Source organism: Schistocerca gregaria, chromosome 1 (genome assembly GCF_023897955.1).
Source record: "Schistocerca gregaria isolate iqSchGreg1 chromosome 1, iqSchGreg1.2, whole genome shotgun sequence".
Taxonomy (NCBI): domain Eukaryota; kingdom Metazoa; phylum Arthropoda; class Insecta; order Orthoptera; family Acrididae; genus Schistocerca; species Schistocerca gregaria.
In genome coordinates this window covers 231,216,914-231,240,061 of record NC_064920.1, presented here as the reverse complement: position 1 = coordinate 231,240,061, position 23,148 = coordinate 231,216,914, and the positions used below count along the sequence as shown (strand labels likewise).

The 23,148-nt window shown below is 42.3% G+C and overlaps 1 protein-coding gene across 1 annotated transcript in view; it reads left to right on the top strand.

Annotated features, from left to right (window-relative positions):
• The window catches only part of LOC126338336 (synaptic vesicular amine transporter), a 711,171-nt gene that overhangs the window by 368,199 nt on the left and 319,824 nt on the right, over positions 1–23,148 (top strand). Inside the window, exon 2 of the mRNA XM_050001544.1 lies at positions 16,896–17,044. Within this exon, the coding sequence (XP_049857501.1) occupies positions 16,909–17,044 (136 nt within the window). The 5' untranslated portion in view covers positions 16,896–16,908. The remainder of the gene's footprint in view (positions 1–16,895; positions 17,045–23,148) is intronic.

Below are 23,148 nucleotides of genomic sequence, written 5' to 3'. Positions count from 1 at the left end.
GTAAAGATCCCAGACTGCGTAGCAGTACTCCAAAAGAGGACGGACAAGCACAGAGCAGGCAGTCTCATTAGTAGATCTATAACAGTTTATAAGTGTCCTGCCAATGAAACGCAGTCTTTGGCTCGGCTTCCCCACAAAATTTTGTAGGTATTCTTTCCAAATTAAGTTGTTCGTAATTGTAATACCTAGGTATTTAGTTGAATTTACGGCCTTTAGATTTGACTGATTTATCGTGTAGTGAGTTCCTTTTAGCACTCATGTGGACGATCTCACACATTTCATTATTTAGGGTCAATTGCCAATTTTTCCACCATACAGATATCTTTTCTAAATCCTTTGCAATTTGTTTTGATTTTCTGATGACTTTACTAGTCGATAAACGACACCAACTTCAACAAACAACCGACGATGTCTGCTCAAATTGTCTCAAAATAATTTATAAAGATGAGGAACAACAGAGCGCCGCCAGAAATCACGTCTGTTTTACTCGATGACTTTCCCTGTGTTACTACGGACTGTGACCTCTCTGAGAGGAAATCACGAATCCAGTCACGTAACTGAGAAGATACACCATAAGCAAGCAACTTTACTGCAGGCCGCTTCCATGTAACTTCGGCAATTTGTGTATCAGTTTGCTACTTATTTTACTAAGCAAGTTCTCATTTGCCGGCAGAGCGCTAAGTGGACACCGTTCAGGGGCTTTCCATCTCAGAAGAATTAAGAGTGGTCATCGGGAACCGTACGCAGAACCTTTGCCTAAATAGCCGACAAAGTTAACAATTTTTAATACATTTAATACTATTTTCTAGAAAAATAACTGAAATTATGAAATAATAATTGTTTTCGGGAAGGCTTTTCATTCAGCTACATTTTTTTCCACTTTAAACCGCCCGCTGTGGCCGAGTATTCTAGGTGCTTCAGTGTGGAACCGCGCTGCTGCTACGATCGCAGGTTCGAATCCTGCCTCGGGTTTGGATGTGTGTGATGTCCTTAGGTTAGTTAGGTTTAAGTAGTTCTACGTCTAGGGTGCTGATGAACTCAGATGTTAACTCCCATAGTGCTTATAGCGATCTCGATTGTCCACTTTAATTCCATCGTCGACAGTTACTTTATTACCCAAATAGCAAAATTCGTCTACAAATTTCAGCGTCTCATTTCCTAACTAGTTGCCTGCGCAGCACCTGACTTAATTCGACTACATTCCATGATTATCGTTTTACTTTTGTTAATGTTCATGTTATAACCAATTTTCTAGATACATTCCATTCCATTCCAGTCCGTTGTCGTCTCTGACGTAATTGCAAGTCTTAAAGTTCCAAATTTATTCCTGAAATTCCGTATGGATGTACTACCCAAAGTGACTCATGAAAATTTGCTCCAGACCGGTTCTCAAATCGGGATTTCCTGCTCATCGCGATCGGTCGCCTTATTACTTAGGCTCTCCGACCACGCTCCCCAGACCGATATGTCACAGACCTATCTATTTATTCTCAAAGATTATTAATTTATTTACCTACACTGGCACATCTCATGAATAGATGAATTAATAATCGAAGAGATGAAATATATAGGTGTGTGACATAGAAGTTTGGGTCAGCCAGGGGAGTGTGCTAAGATAACCAAAGTTGTGAGGTAATCGCCCTCGATAAGCGGGAAGTCCGGGTTCTATCCCCAATGAGGAACAAAACAAAAATATTAAAAGTTTTATCTTTTTTCTGTTTACTTACGTCCACAGCCCTAAAATATTTTCGAACTGACAATATTTTGGGCCAGGACTGTTACTAGGTAGGGACTTAAAAAGTGTATCAAGAGTGGCGCATTCTCGGATGAGAGTAAGTTTCCAGGTTTCCTGCATACACAGTTCTAGTATGGTACGGATAACGGGTGCATCAAATGTGGGATTGAAATGATGCAGCAGACGGAAACGTCCTTCAGAGTTGAGGTACGGAGCTGACTGTACGATTCTTGTCGGCAGGACTTGTAAATGACACACAGATTCATCGTGAATTCAGGCGCTGTATGGACCAAACGCAGTGTCACGTGAAGCCATAGTAAAATGGTGCCAGCAATTTGACCAAGTTCACACAAAATGTGGGTGATGATAACCGGGAAGTCCGGACCTCGCTTCATGAGGTTTGCATCTCTTCGGAAAGTTGAAAGAACATTCGAGGGGAAAGAGATGTTCCAACAATGAAACAACCACACAGCGGTTCTTGAGCGGCTCAGCGACCAAGGAGCGCGTTTCTGTTGTCGAGGAAACGAATGATTGTTAGACTATTCTCACCGGTCTCTTCGTTGAAAAATAGTGTGATGTTTCTTTGTCACTTTGAAACGTCGTGGAAGCATTCAATAAAACTTACTTGGCCTACCATAATAATATGAAATTGAATTTTTGAAATCTCCCCGTTAATGTATGTAGGCTATTCAGGATCGCGATTTACCTGCTACGCCATTCTCAAGTGGCAACCGTAACAACATAAACTGCTCATTATATGTGTTGAATATGTAAACATGTTTGACATGATGCCCCATCCTCTTAACAGCAACGGTCACGCATTAAATCACTTCTGAGTTCAATCACATTTCTTTAAAAGCAATAATTTTGTTTTTATAGAAAGGTTTCGAAAACGGAACATTAGGTCTTTTTCAGGGCATTTATAAGATGCCTGGGGATTCCCCTTTCGTCCATGACTTAACGAACATTATTCCTGCCTGAGGTCGCTTACTTGGTGCCACACGAAAGAATGTGAGCCACATAGTTCCGGAAACAAGATTTCTCGGCTCCTGTCGCCTCAAAGTCGTTGTTCGCTGAACACAATGCGACCCAGTTATTTGCGTCCGGCAGCCGACAGGGGCTTCTGTGTGCTGACTTATTTAATCTGCTCCGTCCAGTCTTTTTCTCGGGCCAGCGTTTATTCCCACTGAATGAAATTCCGGCGGTCAGAAAGTTGGCCCACAGAAGTGCTCTCTCAAACGGCTTCCATCGCCGCGGAGGAATAAAAGGAAAAAAAGGAAAAGAAGTACATGAGCCGGGGCTTATCTAGCTGAAGCCACGCCCCATTACGCGCTAAGAGGATTTTGCCCCCCTTGACACCAATCAAATATTTACATCAACCAGGTTGCAGGCCAGTGGTCTTTTACAAGTGGAGTGGCCTGCTCGTTCTTTCAAAGGAAGGGCGCCCACCTCCTCGGTTCTCTCTCTCTTTTTGTACAAAAAAGGGAAAAGAAAGGGAGAGGAACGCGTCGAAATTCGTGGGCGCCGGTGTCGAGCGAGAGCGCGCGGGGTTAATCAGGCCAGAAATTACTGGCCGCGGGGTTGCCTGCTCAAAGGCGGCGCGAGCCGCGCCACGCCACCTGCACCCGGCCGTCTTCAATTATTTTTAAGTCGCCCTCTCAAAGGAGCCGCTGCGGAATTTGTAAAGGGGGTGGGGAAATATCAAACACAGTCTTGGCTGCGTAGGACTCTTTCTTGTGCTCTAATTCTGAGCGAAATCTCGTTATGCAGTTATTTATTCCGCTTCCAAATAAGATTTGATATCCTATTGACAAGAGATACTGCTTAACCCTTTGACTACCAATTTCATTTTCAAAACCATTCATGTGTGGTTATTGTAATTAATGTTTTAGTCCGAAGTAACAGTGTGAAAAGAATGTTAACCACCGTTTTGTTATCCAATGGTGTTGCGGATGATGGCTGCCAGATACAAGATTATTCATAAGTACCTCCAGATTTTCAGAAGACGGCTGTGCAAAATCTACAACACAGGCTGAAAATTCACACACGTCAGTGGACAGGGCATCTCTGCAAGTTTGTAACTCACATGACTGGTGCTCAATAAGGGCTTCGTTTGTGATGTGGTAAGCATCAATTCGTGGGTGCAAGTCGTTGATGCGATGTGTCCGGGAACGTATGAAGGCAGCCCATTTTTCTGATCAATGAAACAGCACGACCTACAGGTCAATCTGTAATTATGAATATTCTGCTAACCGTTAGTAGGCTTCCCTTCACCAATGGGACACTGATACATAGGAATCACATGTAACAAATTCCAGTTGGTTCTACGTAACATATTTTGGAAAAGACATGTCCCATTGATAATCAGCAGGTTCAATGGAAATGAAAGAAAAGAGAAAGCATGTCACAATCTCCTTCTCCCCCCTGTCTATATCCATATCCTCTTCCGCCTCTCTTTGGTCATCTCTGTTTCTTTGTCTGCCTCCCATCCATCACCTACCTCCCCGTCACTGTCCATCTTCACCTTCTACTCTCTCTCCATCTCCTCCTTTCCCCTCTCCATGTCAACTTCTTCCCACCCCTCTATTCATCTCTTCTTCTGCCCTCTCTCTGACTCTGAGCTTTGTTTATGCTAATTCAGATTCTGTAGTTTGAATATTTAGTAGAGCATCGTTTAAAATATTTAGTAAAGCGGTGAAGAACTTTTCGAGATTTTTGCTAACATTTCACTATTATATATTTTAATACATCTATGTAATATATATAAATATATAGCCTGTGTTCCTTCAAACATTTATTAGAGTAACGTGTAAAAGTTTGAAGTTATCGTTCAAGAGTTTTTATTACAATTATTCCCCTTTACATATTACATGATTACATGTACGAGGGGGAGTCAAAAAGTAAAGGGACTTTTGAGAAAAGGAATATTTGTTCTATTGTTGTTATTGTTGTCTTCAGTCCTGAGACTGATTTGATGCAGCTCTCCATCCTACTCTATCCTGTACAAGCTTCTTCTTATCCCAGTACTTACTGCAACCTACATCCTTCTGAATCTGCTTAGTGTATTCATCTCTTGGTCTTCCTCTACGATTTTTATCCTCCACGCTGCCATCCAATGCTAAATTTGTGATCTCCTCATACCTCAGAACATGTCCTACCAACTGGTCCCTTCTTCTTGTCAAGTTGTGCCACAAACTCCTCTTATCCCCAATTCTATTCAATACCCCCATTAATTATGTGATTACCCATCTAATCTTCAGCATTCTTCTGTAGCACAACATTTCGAATGCTTCTATTCTCTTCTTGTCCAAACTATTTATCGTCCATGTTTCACTTCTATACATGGCTACACTCCATATAAATACTTTTAGAAACGACTTCCTTACACTTAAATCTATACTCAATGTTCACAAATTTCTCTACTTCAGAAACGCTTTCCTTGCCATTGCCAGTCTACATTTTATATCCTCTCTACTTCGACCATCATCAGTTATTTTGCTCCCCAAATAGCAAAACTTCTTTACTACTTTAAGTGTCTCATTTCCTAATCTAATTCCCTCAGCATAACCTACTTAATTCGACTACATTCCATTATCCTAGTTTTGCTTTTGTTGATGTTCATCTTATATCCTCCCTTCAAGACACTGTCCATTCCGTTCAACCGCTCTTCCAAGTCCTTTGCTGTCCCTGACAGAATTACAATGTCATCGGCGAACCTCAACATTTTTGTTTCTTCTCCATGGATTTCAATACCTACTCCGAACTTTTCTTTTGTTTCCTTTACTGCTTGCTCAATATACAGATTGAATAACATCGGGAACAGGCTACAACCCTGTCTCACTCCCTTCCAAACGGCTGCTTCCCTTTCATGCCCCTCGACTCTTATGACCGCCATCTGGTTTCTGTACAAATTGTAAATAGCCTTTCGCTCCCTGTCTTTTACCCCTGCCATCTTTGGAATTTGAAAGAGAGTATTCCAGTCAACATTGTCGAAAGGTTTCTCTAAGTCTACAAATGCTAGAAACGTAGGTTTGCCTTTCCTTAATCTAGTTTCTAAGATAAGTCGTAGGATCAGTATTGCCTCACGTGTTCCAGTGTTTCTACAGAATCCAAGCTGATCTTCCCCGAAGTCGGCTTCTACCAGTTTTTCCATTCGTCTGTAAAGAATTCGCGTTAGTATTTTGCAGCAGTGACTTATTAAACTGATATTTCGGTAATTTTCACATCTGTCAACACCTGCTTTCTACTTATAGAAAGCCGAAACGTGCACTATTTTTCTACATAACCTTTCTGCTCTGCAACACGCTTTTCCCAACGTTTCACAATTGTTTCGATTCCGTCGGAAAAATGTTTTTGGGTTGGATCTGTAACCAATTTTGCACAGCATTGATGACTTCTACATCATTTGCAAATCTTATTCCCCTGAGCGCTTCCTTCAGTGGTTCAAACATATGGAAATCGCTTGGAGCCAGATCTGGACTCTATGGGTGTTCCAGCATTTCGAATCCCAACTCCTTTATTGTTTCGGCTGTCCGTTTGGCAGAATGTGACCGAGCTTTTTCATGCTCCAGGACGACACCTTTTCACAGTTTTTCGCGACATTTGGATCTGTCTGCAGGTTTGAGTTTAGTTCCCAACACGTCACAATAGTTTTCACTGTTCGCAGTTTCACCTGTCGAAGTGAAATTAACGGTTACCACAACTTCCATGTCCCAGAATAGTGTTAGCATGATCCTACCAGCAGATGGTTGACGTTTAAATTTCTTAACTTCTGGAGATGAAGGGTGCTCTAAAACCGTGCTCGCAGCCTTTCTTTCTTGTTAGCGATGATGCACCCACGTTTTGCCTACAGTAACGATTTACTCTAAAAATCCATCTCCCTCCCGATAATAACGGGCAACATGTTTAAGCGGGATGTTCATCCTTTGAGCCTTATGCTGCTCTGACAGTTAGTTCGGTGTCCACCCTCCACAAACTTTGGCCTATTGTGTAAGATGGAATAGGCTGAACCACGACTGCTATGTAAAGTACTGGCGATGTCGTCCACCGTGATTCGTCTGTTTTCCAATCACCATAACTTCAGCAACTTCCCAGTTGTCAGTTGTTGACGTCGATCACCAGCCCGATCTTTCCTCGTCACACAGAGAAATTCTTCCCTGTTTGATGCGCTCAATCCATTCGTAGATCCTGCTTCGCGATAAACAGTTGTCACCATACTGCATTTGCATTCGACGAATAATTTTCGTAAGTTTAACACATTCTGCAAAAAAAAAAAAAAAAAAAGTGGATCATTGCCCCCATTTGCACCTCGGTGAAAATCGATAATGGAGCTGCCGTATGTCACGGTCTGCTACAATACAACGACCTACGTGGGACTAAGAATGAAGCGTTGTATAGAACGGTTGCAAACGACAGTACTTCAGCCCTGGATACAGGCACTGTTACTAAGCCCTACGGCAAGAAATTGAAAATAAAAATATGTAGTCTATTGTGTAGGTGAATTTTCCTTAGAGTATCGTGTAAAATTTTAAGTAGATCTGTCAAGCACGTTCCGAGGTTTTTGGTAACAACATATCCCCAATTCAAAAATAAAAACGATACGTCGCGAAATGGTACACTGAGTGAAAATCCGATGTAGCTTTGCACAGGTATGTTTGCCAGTGTCTTTAGTGTGGCCATAGATAGCGTCATGTCGGTCTTCTCGGTTCTGAGTGCACAGTGAGCGCATAACGATGCTTAGAAAGTAGTGTCTCCCGCCAAGTATGAACGGCGGGAGACACTACTTCACTGGTTCAAATGAACCACTGCCTATCGCGACAACTATTTGACACAGGCAGTCAGCTGCAGTCCATCATAGAAGCACAGGAGGTTGCCTTCTATGGCGAGGGTACAACGCTACGGAAGATATCTAGGTGGAATGCTTACTATGCGGAGGACTAGCTGGAAGGTGTTGATAACTATTGCAAATAAAACAGTTTTGGTTTTCACCGTGATTTCCGTTTCGGGACCGCTCGTTCCTTACTTTCCCAATAGCCCTCGTATATTTGTATATCATACGCATTAAAATATGTAGCCTATGTCTGTCGAATGTAAGTAGCTGCAGACCTTTCCAGGATTTTTGGTAAAAACTTTTTCCCTTTATATATTACATATATATTATATTAATTTGAAAAAAAATGGTACACAAAAACACCCACGTATTTGAACGCAACGGTGTGCCTAAATTTCAAGTCAAACGACTGCCTACTTTCGAGTTTTGCGAGCACGGACATACGCAGGCTGAATTTTTGTATATAAAGATGAAGTATGAAATTTTACAGATATTTCTCTTTTTCCGTAAAACTGAAAGTACTCCTATCCACAACTATAAATCACAGAGCTGATGCTTAGCTGGTTTTGTGCTAACTTCGTTGTCTTCTTCGAGGTATAATATTGTTGTCCGTAGTTTTCATATAAGAAGTATTACTTTAAAAATTTAATTTGCATTTTGAAGGTAGAAAATAAGAATTCCAATGAGTTTCGTCTTCTTCATTCTTCATAGCGAGCAAGCATACTGTTTCACAATGGAAGTAAAAATGTGTCAGCACAAACTTATGTCTCTCTTACATCCGACTTCACAAGACACACCACTCCCACATCTCTTTCCACCAATCGCAAGTATGAAGAACAGTGATGTTAAAATAGTGAGCAAGGAGTCTAAGAATATACATGTTAAATTTCCTTTACACAAGATATCTCGTAAATATTATAAAATTTAGTGAAAACCTTATTGTAATTACGAGGATTATTTTTTACGATTAGGTTACGAAATGGAGACCGCATTTAAAACATTTAGCTACACCTTCCAGCTACTTCGTTACCTAGTCACTGCTCCGACTCAAACATGTCTCGTAGTGTGATTCCAACTTTCCAGTACTCTCGTCATAGAAGGTAGCTTCCTGTGCTTTCCGCCAATTGCCTACGCTGGTCTAAAGCTCGTTCTCTGTGCCAAAACGCTGTCCGGTTCAAGTGAGCAAAGAGGTGAAAATCAGTGGGAGTCAAGTCCGGGCTGTGTGGTGGGTGCTCAAACACTTCCGACCTAAAACGGTACAAGAGAGTCATTGTTGCAGCTTTAGTGTGAAATTGAACATTGTCATGAAGAGCGATAATGCCTGATGACGGCATTCCTCTTTTCTTGTTCTGAATTTCCATTCGTAGGCGATTTTCTCGAATCGCCTGAATCATTGGCTGATGAAGATAATCGGTTGACACACCTTTCCTTCCCTGGCCCCTGCATCATGATCGTTGATATGTTGTGCTTCAAAGTTCCTGTACCATTACCACACTTTGCTGTCACGCATGACTGTTACATTACAGTCTACGGGCTGCCAGAATTCAGGTGGAATCCCTTAGCAAGAAGAAATCTAATGACAGCGCGCACTTTACACTTGGGTGGTGACTCAATTGTTCTAGGAATTTCTTGGCATATTGACGTGCGCTCATACCTGGAAAATGCGACACAATGGGACCGACGGACATACTGAAGGCACTACACAACACATCTGCGTAAAACTTCACCTGATTTGGACTGTGGTTCTAACTTCGTAAAATTAGAGAAAGTAATTTTCTTGTTAATTAACTAACTCCAAAATGGACCAATCGCTTCAAATAAAACCAGTAGCTGACACAGTATGCCGGTTACATGGAAAAAAGTTATAAGTTTTTTTTACAAATGACGTAATCCATGTCCATCAAAATCGAAGGATTCCAAATATGCATTACGCTAGTGTATTACGACGAGTAAATGAAAATGTGACTCAGAAGGACGTACGATTGGATAAAAGGCATTACTCAGGTAGTTAAGGCAAACGAAAATTTAACTCCAGTGAGAGACTGGATTTCGATACTAGGAAAAGGAAGAGGGGGGAAAATAGCACGAGAACATCGATTGGAGGATAAGAATGCAAGGCAAAACCGCATTTTGAAAATTTGCACATGACTCAATTTAATCATTGCTAACTCTTGGTTTAAAAATAACGAAGGCAGATTATATACATGGAAGAAACCTGGAGACACCGAAATGATTAAGAGATATTACATAATGCTAAGTAAGAGATTTATAAGCCAGATTTTAGGCTTCAAAATATTTTGAGGGGCAGATGTCGACTCTGAGCATAATTAACTGGTTATGTAGTGCTGATATGAAACAAAAAGACAGCAAATTAAGTGGATGGGACCAGGATATATTGAAAGTACCGGATATTGGTAAGGATTTCAAAGAGAAAATTAATCACTGGCTATAAATACAATGTAAGACGAATGATTACTTTTGAGAGAGTCTAGATAGTGACGGCAGCAGAGGATCAAATAGGCAGAAATGAAAGACTCAGCGGAAATCCTTGGGCAACAGGCGAGATACCGAATGCAACTGACCAAGGGAGAAAAAAAAAGCTCTGTAAATGAAACATACAAAAGGGAATGCAGACGATTAAAAAATAAGATTGGTAAAAAATGCAGAATGGCTGTGCAGGAGTGACTGGGGGACAGATCAAATATTTGGAAACATACATGACTACTGGGAAGAAAGGTGCCGCCTATGGCAAAATTACAGAGACATTTGGAGAAAAGAGAAGCAAGTCTATGCATAATAAGAACTTAGATGCAAGCCAGAACCAATCGACGAGGGGGACACAGGAACGTGGATTGAATGTATCGAAGAGATATACAAGGAAAACTGACTTAAAGACATTGTAATAAAAACGAAGAGGGTGTAGGTGAAAGAGAAGAAATTGATAGAGCTTCAAAGATGGAAGTCGAATGAAGAACTCTGTAGTAGACTACATTTACTCAGAATTATCGAACTATTCAACCCGATATGAAAGACACACGAGAGAGACAAAGTACCCTTACATTCAATCCAATTCTAAAGAAAGGTATATGCTGAGAGATATGAATGTTACCGAATTATCAGTTTATTAAGGCATAGTTGCAAAATACTGATACAGTTACAAAATAATGGGAAAGCTGATAGAAGACGACTTTAGCGAAGGTCAGTTTGGGTTCTAGAGAAATCTACAACACGCGAGGTAACATTGACCCTATGATTTCTGTTAGAATATAGGGAGGATCAGTGGTTAAGATTGGAGTGTGCCTGTGTTGCAAACTATCCTCAATGTTATTCAATCTGTGTACTGAGCAATCTGTGGAGGAAATAAGGAGAAATATGGAAGGTGAATTAATGTTAAGGGAGAAGAAATTAAGTTTTCGAGATTTGGCGATGACGTAATTCTATCAGAGACGGAAAAAGACTTGGACGATCAATTGATCGGAATGGACAGTCTTGAAAACAAGCTACAAGGTGCTCTAAAATTTCCCTTAAGATCTCCTAGGACATGTAGAAGGGACTGATTAGATAATACTATGAATTGGAACCAACTGGAACGCTGTGAGACATTGATAACTTCTTAAGTGAAGCCGGTGCCGGATGTTCAGTGCGTGGTAGATATTTGTCTTCTACACTAACAGACGACTTATAAATTTCAACGGACTCAACATAAGCTTTTAGGGGTAACAGTCAAGATATTTAGTTATTGTTTGCTATACCTGAGTACCTTATTCAATATGCAGTCCTTATTTATTGGCGTCTTACTTTTGTAACTCCCTTTCCAAAAACAAAAATAAAAATTAAAAACCAAACTTTCAATGCAGTCTGCTTTGATAAGTTGACGGCATCATCCACGAGCGGTTCTATAATTGGCAATGTGGTTAATGGGCTAAAAAATATGAGATCCAATCTTATAGTTCCCTTGTGTTTAGAGGAGATGATTTTACTATGGCGGGAACTGCAGATCGTCTTCTTGTTACGGACCATGACGAAACTGAAAATTATCCTGCTCAGACTACAATATCTAAAGATCAATTCACAGAAACTGTTGAAAATCAGATAGAGCAAACTGAAGAACCAGGACCTATGACAAACGCTTCTCTCTTTAAGCCAAAACAGGGCCAAGATATTGATTTTATACCGCTAGGCAAGGAAATACCAAAAAACAGGCTTTAATTGATAATGAGGAAAACGAGAGAAACATTCAAAGCGACCTACTTGTGATGAAATCTCCTCCAGAACACGATATACTACAGATTGTTGGAAATCCCATAGAAGGTGGCATGATAACTGCTCAAAGACGGAGGGACGAAAATTTATGTGGCATTGTTGTTAATGAAAAACAGTTATATTGAGTTATGCAATAATCCTTCCAGCACATACTATTGAATAAGAAATGCATAACAATGATCAATTAACATACTGTCTTATAATTCTTGAGAACAGAAAAGTGTTCGTTTTCATCATATTGCCCCACTTGCACCAGTAATGAAACAGTTTTTTTTTAATTGACTAAATATTAATGGCTGTATTAATACGAAGATTTTGCAGTTTTTGCCAATACAGTAATATATGAATGGAGAAACAAGACAATTCCATAGATATAAAAGTATCATGTGCAGTAAATCCATCACATCAAACTATACAGTACCTGTTAAGGTAGAATGAATGAGAAGTGTGTGCTAGGACCCTCGCTTATCAAGATATGCCCTGACGTCTCCTAGTCGCCAGCGTTACGTCTAACGTTTATCAGTTTTCGTTTACCGCCTGCGGCAACTGCCCTTTACCCCTGGAACCGCTACTCAAACACACAGTAGGCTCAGAATCGGGTTTTGCATGTTAAAACTAGTGATTTCCCCATCTAACAGAGTGTCAGATCTATTGGATGACAGCTTAATATGGTTAAAAAAATCGCAACAGATCACGATTGAGATCTTCTCGTATGTGGCATTTTTAACACCCATTATTATCCAAAATTAAAGAAGAAAATAAGTGAATTTGTTACTTTCGATTAATTAAACAAAATATGAATACGAAATACAAAGCCTCTGCAACTTCTATTCGTTGTGACTGAGGAGGAAACGGGGAGAAAGTAAAAAGCGATTTACCATATTAACAGCAGTTGACGTAAACATAAGGTTCTGCCTAAAAACTCTTCCATCATTCGTCTGGGAGGCAAGAAGGGCTGAACGCAAAAAATATTTAAGAAAGCACTTCCCCTCTAAGAGGTATATTTTACTTCTGAAATTAATTTAAGAAATGGACTGTGTGATTTCTGTAAACGCAGTGTAATGTTGGATATTATGGTCTAGAATGTCCATGCCGTTGCTGAGACACCAACCAACGTGTTACAGTGAATAATCTGTTAATTGCGATTATAACAAATAATTTAACCCTTTTGACAAAAACTAATAAATATTTTCCCAGAGCCACCTGGGGTGATAGCAGGAGTGATCAGGAAAAGAAAGTGCCCAAAAACTCTGTTTCAGTTTGGAAGGCAGTACATATCGTTGTAGGGAGAACGGCTACCCTAACGATCAAGGCACTGCAAAGGCAGTGCCGATCAATCAGAAACGAAGACACAATCAGTTTCTTTCAGCCCTGAGATTGGTAGTATTAGATGAAGGAAAAGCGGGAATGTATGAAATATTGATGTAGCCTGCGAAACGCAATTCCTTCGCTTCGAGAAATGCCATTTGAATTCCTTCAAGGCCCCCACTTTCGTAGCGTGGTAAGCGATCAAGACGTGGCCCGTATTCCTGATTACTGTTCTTGTATTCTGCACAACTTCTTATTCGCCGCTATTACGTTGCTCGAGAAACACTTTTAACTTTGGCTGTTGTGAAGTCTTATGAAAAATTCATAACAGTTTGTCCACTAGCTTCAAAGAATTTCCATGTATCGAGGAAACCAAAACACTTGCTGCAATAATCTGTGACCACGTCAAGAGAATTATGAACTAGAAAATGGATAGAGGCAACGAAAATTAGTTAGATGTTTGGAAAAAATGTTTCTGAAGCTTTTATTTTAGGTAAACTCATCTCTGTTTTGCGTCTTATAAATTAGAAAGTCACGACTTGAATGGTTTCTAGTTTCCAAGTACGTTGCATTCCCCAAAACTTTGAATGTGACAGAAGCGATGTCATAGGATAGAAAAAAAAAGACATTGGCTCAAGGAAAAAAGAAAACTGTTTCGGTACAGAAATGCTGACGGCGGTAGTGAAGCACGGAAATTCGTTTTAAGTTATGTATTATCTCATGTGTCTGGTAGTTCCTATAACAAACGTTGTCTTAAGTTAAATTTTTTTTCTACACCTATTTACTCATCACGTGGTAAAGTTCATTTATTATTATTTACCCTGTTCGCAAGAGAACGTTGTAGCTGTATTAACGCGACGGAATTCTTTCTTTCCACCTTGTACTTCTCTTTTCATCTTCGCAGTAGCACTTATTAGATTATCTGATTCAGATACTCCAGTCATTGTCTATCAAAATATTTTTCCTCGCATACTGCTGATTCCCACTCTGAATTATAAGTGGTGTGTCAGGTCAACGTTCTCCTCATAAGGGGTCTTCCATTGACTTTTTCTCCAATCCTGTTCTTCCTAATACTTTTCTGTTGTCCTCACTCGCTCATATAATTATGATATCCTCCTGTAACACTGTATTTTCTGTAATTCTAGTTATTTCTACTCGTGTTCTCAATAACGCAGTTTCAGTATGACAATGGTCTGTTCCAAACGTACTGTTCCAGAAATTCCTCTGTCTACTCATCTGACACTACTAGATAACAGTAGAACCCTTTCAGCTGCAGCGACCATTCTTAGCCTGCATTAATCTGATAGTTCTGATATAGAAAATTCTGCAATTTCTTTATTGTCTCCCTGTTGCTGCTTACACAGTTGTCACTTTTCTTCCTAGTGTTATCCTTCATTTTCAGCTAGTCACTGATTATCATTAATGAAAATAAAGGGATTCTGTAAGCAGTATTCGATTTCTTTCAGCAATTCTTATAGGTCATCCAAACTTCCGTTGGGAAATATTATGCCGCCTGTGAAGCATAACAGTTGTATTCTTCCCTTCTATATTAAGTGTTAGTGCATTCTTGTCACATATTCTATTAACTGGTATTGTCTGTTGTGAGGGACTGCCATAAATGTCTTCTTCGTCCGCTGAAATATGTCTTCATTGTACACATATTTGTAACATAATCCTGCAGCAGAAATTTAGAAATGAACCAGCATCTCTAACAGGTATTAAGATCATATCTTGCACTAACGCGCTGTATTGGGCTCCAAACGTACAGTCTCATAATCTTTCCGTTCTGATTTAAACTGATCATTGACAATGGCTGATTTATTTTTGTTGAAGGATTCACTGCTTTTCTTGCCTTGTTTGCTATACCCTCAGTGTTCGTTCTTGAACATTTAATCTATTTCCGTATCTACTCGACACTAAATCAGTTGGCTCGTTCCAGCAGACTCGCGGAATTACTTGTAGCTGGAATTACTTTTATAATCTGTATGTTTTTCTCGCATACCTGATGAAGTGTCACCAATTGGAGAAAGGGAGTGACGGGAAACTGGGTAACCACAACCTGTTTTTTGATCCCATAAACTATAAGTTCTACGTAATCTTACTTTCTGTTATATTTATCGTTGTCGATACTCTTCTTTCAAACTGAGATGCAGTTACATACTTATCTACTAAGCGTTCAAATCAAAGAGGATAGCACTCGCTGAGACAAATGGAAATATCACGTTGCTGTCTTAGATCCGATCCCTAGGAAAGACAGGCTCAGAGTTAGTTTCGACAAGTAGCCAAATGTTCTCGAGAGATATCGAGACGCCTGCCACGTTTTGCGCCCCCTTCTTAAAGACGAATCACCATAGACAGTGTCCTATGGCCACGTCTCGTGACACAGTACATACAGATTTGAAGTACACAATTTCCGCTATCTCTCCCATTGCGCTTACATTCAATTGATGAAAATTTTAAGCAATAACAGGATTAGATATTTTAATGTTTAATAAACGTAACTGCAAACTGTGTAATAGTGATTCATGATATTAGCTGAATGATAAAAAACTGAGGAAGCATACACTGAGCTGAAAAAAGTCATCGGTTACCTCCTGATACCGTGTCGATTCTTCATTTGCCCATTGTAGTGCAGCATGTAAACATGGAATGAACTCAACAAGTCGCTGGAAGTCGCCTGCAGTAATATTGAGCCATGCTCCGTATGTCGCTGCCCATAATTGGGCACATGTTACGTGCGCATGGTTTTGTGCACTAGCTGACCTTTCGATTATGTCCCATAAATGTCCAATGAGATTCATGTCGGGCGATCTGTGTGACTAAATCATGTTCTTCAAACTACCTGCGAATGATAGTGGTCTGGTGATTTGGCGCACCGTCATCCATAAAAAACCCATCGTTGTTTGGCGGCATGAAGTCCATAAATGGCTGCAAATGGTCTGCATGCAGCCGAACACAACCACTTCCAGTCAACGATCGATTCAGTTGGACCATTGTGAAGTCAGCACCACCTTGCACAGTGTCTTGTTGAGAACGTGTGTACATAGCTTCGTGGGCTCTGTACCACTAACGAAACCTACCATCAGCTCTTACCGACTGCTATCGTGACTCCGTCCAGCGGACATGAAAACGAGCCCAGAAGAGGCTTTGCAGGCGATGTCGTGCTGTTAGCAAAGGTACTCGCGTCGATCGTCCTCTGCCGTAGCCTATTAACGCAAGATTTCGCCGCATCATCTTAACGCAAACATTCATCGTACGTTCAACATTAATTTGTGTGGTTATTTCACGCAGTGTTGCGTGTCTGTCAGCACTGACACCTACACAAACGCGGCTGCTCTCGGTCGTTAAGTGAAGGCCATCGACTACTGCGTTGTCCTTGGTGAGAGGTAATGCCTGAAATCTGGTATTCTTATAACATTCTTGACACTATGGATCTCAGAATATTGAATTCCCTAGCCATTTCCGAAATGGAACGTCCAATGCGTCTATCCTCAATTACCATTCCGCGTTCAAAGTCTGTTAATTTCCTTCATGAGGCCATAATCACGTGGGAAGCCCTTCCACATCAATGACCTGAGAACAAATGACTGCTCCGCCAATGAACTACCCTTCTATACGTTGTAGTACCACTGTCTATACATATGCATGTGGTTGTCCCATAACTTTTGTCGCCTCAGTGTACCAAATCAGTTTCTTCCACGCCTCTGCTTTCCCCAGACAGTACAGTAGAGTACAGCGCAGTGCGTGTATTTGTTGCAGGGCCGGGTCCAGGATGACGGTGGTCCAGGACTGCGTGGGTGGCACGCGCCTCAACGGGCTGCTGCAGCGCTGCCGGGAGTCCCGCAAGCTGGTGCTCGTCATCGTCGCCATAGCTCTCCTGCTCGACAACATGCTGCTCACCACCGTCGGTCAGTACACCCACGCTCTCTTCTGGTCCTACCACCGCCTGGCCCCCGCAGTCATTCAGTATCTTTGTCACATGGGGAGCAGGGCAGTGTGAAGGGGAAATCACCGTGAAACATACAGGTTGCCCTAGAAATGCTGCGACTTACTTCGAGGTGTTGTCGAGGGGGTCTTGAGTAACGAATGTAGGATAGGAACCGTGTCCACAATCGTTATCCAACGACCCTACAGGGCGTCTAAGTCACAGACACCGGCGCCTGCCACTAGGCTACCCCTTTGCATGACGCTTAAAATGACACCGGCAGAGGCAGCTCAACAACAGTGTATACGTATCTGTCCTCGCCATTTCGTAATGCGGACTGTCACGTTAAATTCTTATTTACGCTTATTACATTAACTACATGAGAGGGACCACTGAACTATTCCTATAGGGTGCACATTACCACTCACAGATATTACAAACCCCAGACATAAATCAGCAACTGACATTTATTCTCGATTATTTCTAGTCTACAATAAACGCAAGGATAATCCATTTTATACGTGCCACTAAACATCAGTGTACTGTTTAGTGAGGAATACACTACTGGCCATTAAAAATGCGACACCAAGAAGAAATGCAGACGATAAAAGGGTATTCATTGGACAAATATACTATACAAGAACTGAAATGTGATTACATTTTCACGCAATTTATGTGCATAGATCCTGAGAAATCACTACCCAGAACAACCACCTCTGGCCGTAATAACGGCCTTGATACGCCTGGGCATTGAGTCAAACAGAGCTTGAATGGCGTGTACAGGTACAGCTGCCCATGCAGCTTCAACACGATGCCACAGTTCATCAAGAGTAATGACTGGCGTATTGTGACGCGCCAGTTTCTCGGCAACCACTGACCAGACGTTTTCAATTGGTGAGACATCTGGAGAATGTGCTGGCCAGGGCAGCAGTCTAACATTTTCTGTATCCAGAAAGGCCCGTACAGGACCTGCAACACGCCGTCGTGCATTATCCTGCAGGGATCGAATGAAGGGTAGAGCCACGGGTTCTAACACATCTGAAATGCAACGTCCACTGTTCAAAGTGTCGTCAATGCGAACAAGAGGTAACCGAGACGTGTAACTAATGGCACCCCATACCATCACGCCGGATGATGACGAATACACGCTTCCAATGTGCGTTCACCGCGATGTCGCCAAACACGGATGCGACCATCATGATGGTGTAAACAGAACCTGGATTCATCCGAAAAGTTGACGTTTTGCCATTCATGCACCCTGGTTCGTAGTTGAGTACACCTTCGCAAGCGTCAAGGGTAACCGCAGCCATGGTCTCCGAGCTGATAGTCCATGGTGCTGCAAACGTCGTCGAACTGTTCGTGCAGATGGTTGTTGTCTTTCAAATGTCCCCATCTGTTGACTCAGGGATCGAGACGCGGCTGCACGATCCGTTACAGCCATGCGGATAAGATGCCTGCCATCTCGACTGCTAGTGATACGAGGCCGTTGGGATCCAGCACGGCGTTCCGTATTACCCTCCTGAACCCACCGATTCCATATTCTGCTGACAGTCATTGGATCTGGACTAATGGGAGCAGGAATGTCGCGATACGATAAACCGCAATCGCGATAGTCTGCAATCCGACCTTTATCAAAGTCGGAAACGTGATGGTACGCATTTCTCCTCTTTACACGAGGCATCACAATGACGTTTCACCAGGAAACGCTGGTCAACTGTTGTTTGCGTATGAGAAATCGGTTGGAAACTTTCCTCATGTCAGCACGTTGTAGGTGTCGCCACCGGCGCCAACCATGTGTGAATGCTCTAAAAAGCTAATCATGTGCATATCACAGCATCTTATTCCTGTCGGTTAAATTTCGCGTCTGTAGAACGTCATCTTCGTAGAGTAGCAATTTCAATGGGCAGTAGTGTACTAAACGTGACTTTGTACGCTGAAGCACCATAGGCGGGACATCTCGCAATGTTGTTTTTCAGTGATTGCGACTGAATGCCACAATCGGCAGTGGAGAAGAGGGAACTAGGTGTTGTGAAGAAAGACCCTTATAAATGTTGTGCTCCTGTTGCCGCATTGGATGACCGTTTCAGAGATGGATTTTCATCCACAGTTTGTCGTCTGAAGCCCTCTAAAATCTCCAGTGTTTTCCGTATTGTGGGAAAAACAGACAGCAGATGGAAACTCATGTTCAAACCTGTCATCCACCAAGTTAGCAGAGTATCACATTCATAGGAGATAAGGCCTTTCTATGCAACAGATATCTACCACTAGCAATCACTGGATAACAATATTGCGAGTGGTTCTGCCCACAGTCCATCAGTGTACAGTCACGTTTGCTGTTGATGGGGTGGTCTAGTGGTAGACGCAGAGGTAGACTCTCTGTAGCGTCGTTCAATGACTTTTCCAGACACAGGTTGCTATCCTCAAATGGCTAAATGGTTCTGAGCACTATGGGACTTAACATCTGCGGTCATCAGTCCCCTAGAACTTAGAACTACTTAAACCTAACTAACCTAAGGACATCACCCACATCCATGCCCGAGGCAGGATTGGAACCTGCGACCGTAGTGGTTACGCGGTTCCAGACTGAAGTACCTAGAACCGCACGGTCACACCGGCCGACTTTCTATCCTCAATTTTAAGTTGTTTTTAAGGTTTTTAACATGGCTGCTAATCAGCGACTGAGTATAATTCAAAATTTTGAAAAACACAGCCCTCAGTCGCGAACACAATTAATTGTAACACCGAAACCTAGGTTACAAATTAATTTTGTTAGCTGCTGAGGGCTATGTTTTTCAAAATTTTGCTTTATACTCAATTTGTTCTTCAAGCCAACATCTCCAACCTCTCTAAGTTTGTCACAAAATTTCTAGTACACACCGTATACATATACTGATGAAAACGTCTTGGGTTATCAGCCAAGTCGGGGCGTCATGTTGTCGCATCGTTTCGACGAGTTTCCTACTCGTCTGGATAACCCACGAACATTTCATCAATGAAATTCGCCGAGGGAGTCTGCATTCTCATATACGGGCGAGTCAGCTGGCCCTACCGCTAGCGCTTCATGCAACCCGCAATGTTTTATCTGGCTGCATGCGAGATTTTCGAATTCTCTCGCTCGTTAAGCACAAACTGGTGCCTTACAGGAAAAGGAACAGGACACTTTTGTAGGAAATTTAATGTAATTAAATGTTGTGCCGTGAAACGTTTTAGCTAGAAACCAGATTTTTCGAGTTTTTCACAAAAACGTATGAAAGCGAACTTGAAATAAACCTCCACTTCCACGTTCAGCCCCGATCGCTCAAGATTTCAAGTACGTTGTTCATGGCAGTCCCTTCTACATCTGTAGAAGAATTTGCGACTGCTCGAGTTATTTCCTACATTCGACTTTCATCGACTGGCATTATTACGTGTCGGCTTAGTTGAGCACTTACAAGCTACACTCCTGGAATTCATAGTCCCAGGAAGGGGAAACTTTATTGACACATTCCTGGGGGTCAGATACATCACATGATCACACTGACAGAACCACAGACACATAGACACAGGCAACAGAGCATGCACAATGTCGGCACTAGTACAGTGTATATCCACCTTTCGCAGCAATGCAGGCTGCTATTCTCCCATGGAGACGATCGTAGAGATGCTGGATGTAGTGCTGTGGAACGGCTTGCCATGCCATTTCCACCTGGCGCCTAACTTGGACCAGCGTTCGTGCTGGACGTGCAGACCACGTGAGACGACCCTTCATGCAGTACCCAAACATGCTCAATGGGGGACAGATCCGGAGATCTTGCTGGCCAGGGTAGTTGACTTACACCTTCTAGAGCACGTTGGGTGGCACGGGATACATGCGGATGTGCATTGTCCTGTTGGAACAGCAAGTTCCCTTGCCGGCTTGCCGGTCTAGGAATGGTAGAACGATGGGTTCGATAACGGTTTGGATGTACCGTGCACTATTCAGTGTCCCCTCGACGATCACCAGAGGTGTACGGCCAGTGTAGGAGATCGCTCCCCACACCATGATGCCGGGTATTGGCCCTGTGTGCCTCGGTCGTATGCAGTCCTGATTGTGGCGCTCACCTGCACGGCGCCAAACACGCATACGACCATCATTGGCACCAAGGCAGAAGCGACTCTCATCGCTGAAGACGACACGTCTCCATTCGTCCCTCCATTCACGCCTGTCGCGACACCACTGGAGGCGGGCTGCACGATGTTGGGGCGTGAGCGGAAGACGGCCTAACGGTGTGCGGGACCGTAGCCCAGCTTCATGGAGACGGTTGCGAATGGTCCTCGGGCGATACCCCAGGAGCAACAGTGTCCCTAATTTGCTGGGAAGTGGCGGTGCGGTCCCCTACGGCACTGCGTAGGATCCTACGGTCTTGGCGTGCATCCGTTGCTCGCTGCGGTCCGGTCCCAGGTCGACGGGCACGTGCACCTTCCGCCGACCACTGGCGACAACATCGATGTACTGTGGAGACCTCACGCCCCACGTGTTGAGCAATTCGGCGGTACGTCCACCCGGCCTCCCGCATGCCCACTATACGCCCTCGCTCAAAGTCCGTCAACTGCACATACTTTTCACGTCCATGCTGTCGCGGCATGCTACCAGTGTTAAAGACTGCGATGGAGCTCCGTATGCCACGGCAAACTGGCTGACACTGACGGCGGCGGTGCACAAATGCTGCGCAGCTAGCGCCATTCGACGGCCAACACCGCGGTTCCTGGTGTGTCCGCTGTGCCGTGCGTGTGATCATTGCTTGTACAGCCCTCTCGCAGTGTCCGGAGTAAGTATAGTGGGTCTGACACACCGGTGTCAATGTGTTCTTTTTTCCATTTCCAGGAGTGTATGAAGTAGAAATAAGTGCAAATTTTACCTAAAAATTTCGTGAATTTTAACAGCATAAAATAAACAGTAACATTGTTGTATGCGTCATGTACTCTGACTGTCTGACCACTGTACCAGTAACGATTAAGTTTGGACCGAATTTTCAACGTAACGTTTATAAATATGGTTTTCCTTTCATTAACTTCACGATCACGTTTAAGTTAATAACATCAACGAAGTACCGAAAAATACGGGTGCGTAACAGCCCAATCAATAGAGATCAGAAAAGGTCGAATATCGGGAATAATTCGTGTAGTCGGATGTTTTCGCACAATGGTAGGAGGGATTGCCACGGACAACATACTAGAAATCTTAACTACTGAGTAATGAGTGTGAAGTTTAAGGTGCGCACGAAGGTCAGTTTTGTACGGTTTCCTGGAATAACTCGAAAATTATTGCCTCCAGCGAAAGTGTATTTCATTACAAGAACGTCGTGTTAATTTTTTCTGTAGTACTAATACAGTAGTTTGCGTATAGAGAGCCACAGAATATGAATTATTTGTGCGTGGTTCACGAGGCCAAATATAATATTGCTTGACGCTTAAAACGACATCGGTAGAAGCAGCTGAACAACAGTGTATATGTATCTGTCCTCGCCATTTCGTAATGTGGACTGTGACACTACATTGTTATTTACGGTTATTACATTCATCACATTAGATGGACCACTGAACTATTCCTATAGGGTCCACGTTACCACTCTCTGAAATTACAAACCACACACATAAATCAGCAACTGACATTTATTCTCGATTATTTCTAGTCCGCAATAAAGTCAAGGATAATCCACTCTGTACGTGCCACTAAACGTCAGTGGATTGTTTAGTGAGTTATACTAAAGCATTAGACATTTGACTTTAGATACTTCAGACGGATGCTATGCACCCAACAACAAATAGTAATGTGGGATCATAAAAATTATTTTATAGATTTGCAAAGGTAACAAGTTATAATAGTGTAATTTATATTATTATCATTACGAAGACAATAATAAAATAATTTTTGTATTGCCGTTTTCAAAATCAAATTGTCACTTTCTCACTTACTATAATACATTTCGACGACCAATATTGGAAGACATTACAAGCGGCACATAACACCATGATCGATACATCGATAAGTAAATCGAACAAGCTTCATTTTGACCGTCATCTTTTTTCTGCAGCGCCGCAGACTCGCTGGTGATGATCCGTTTTAAG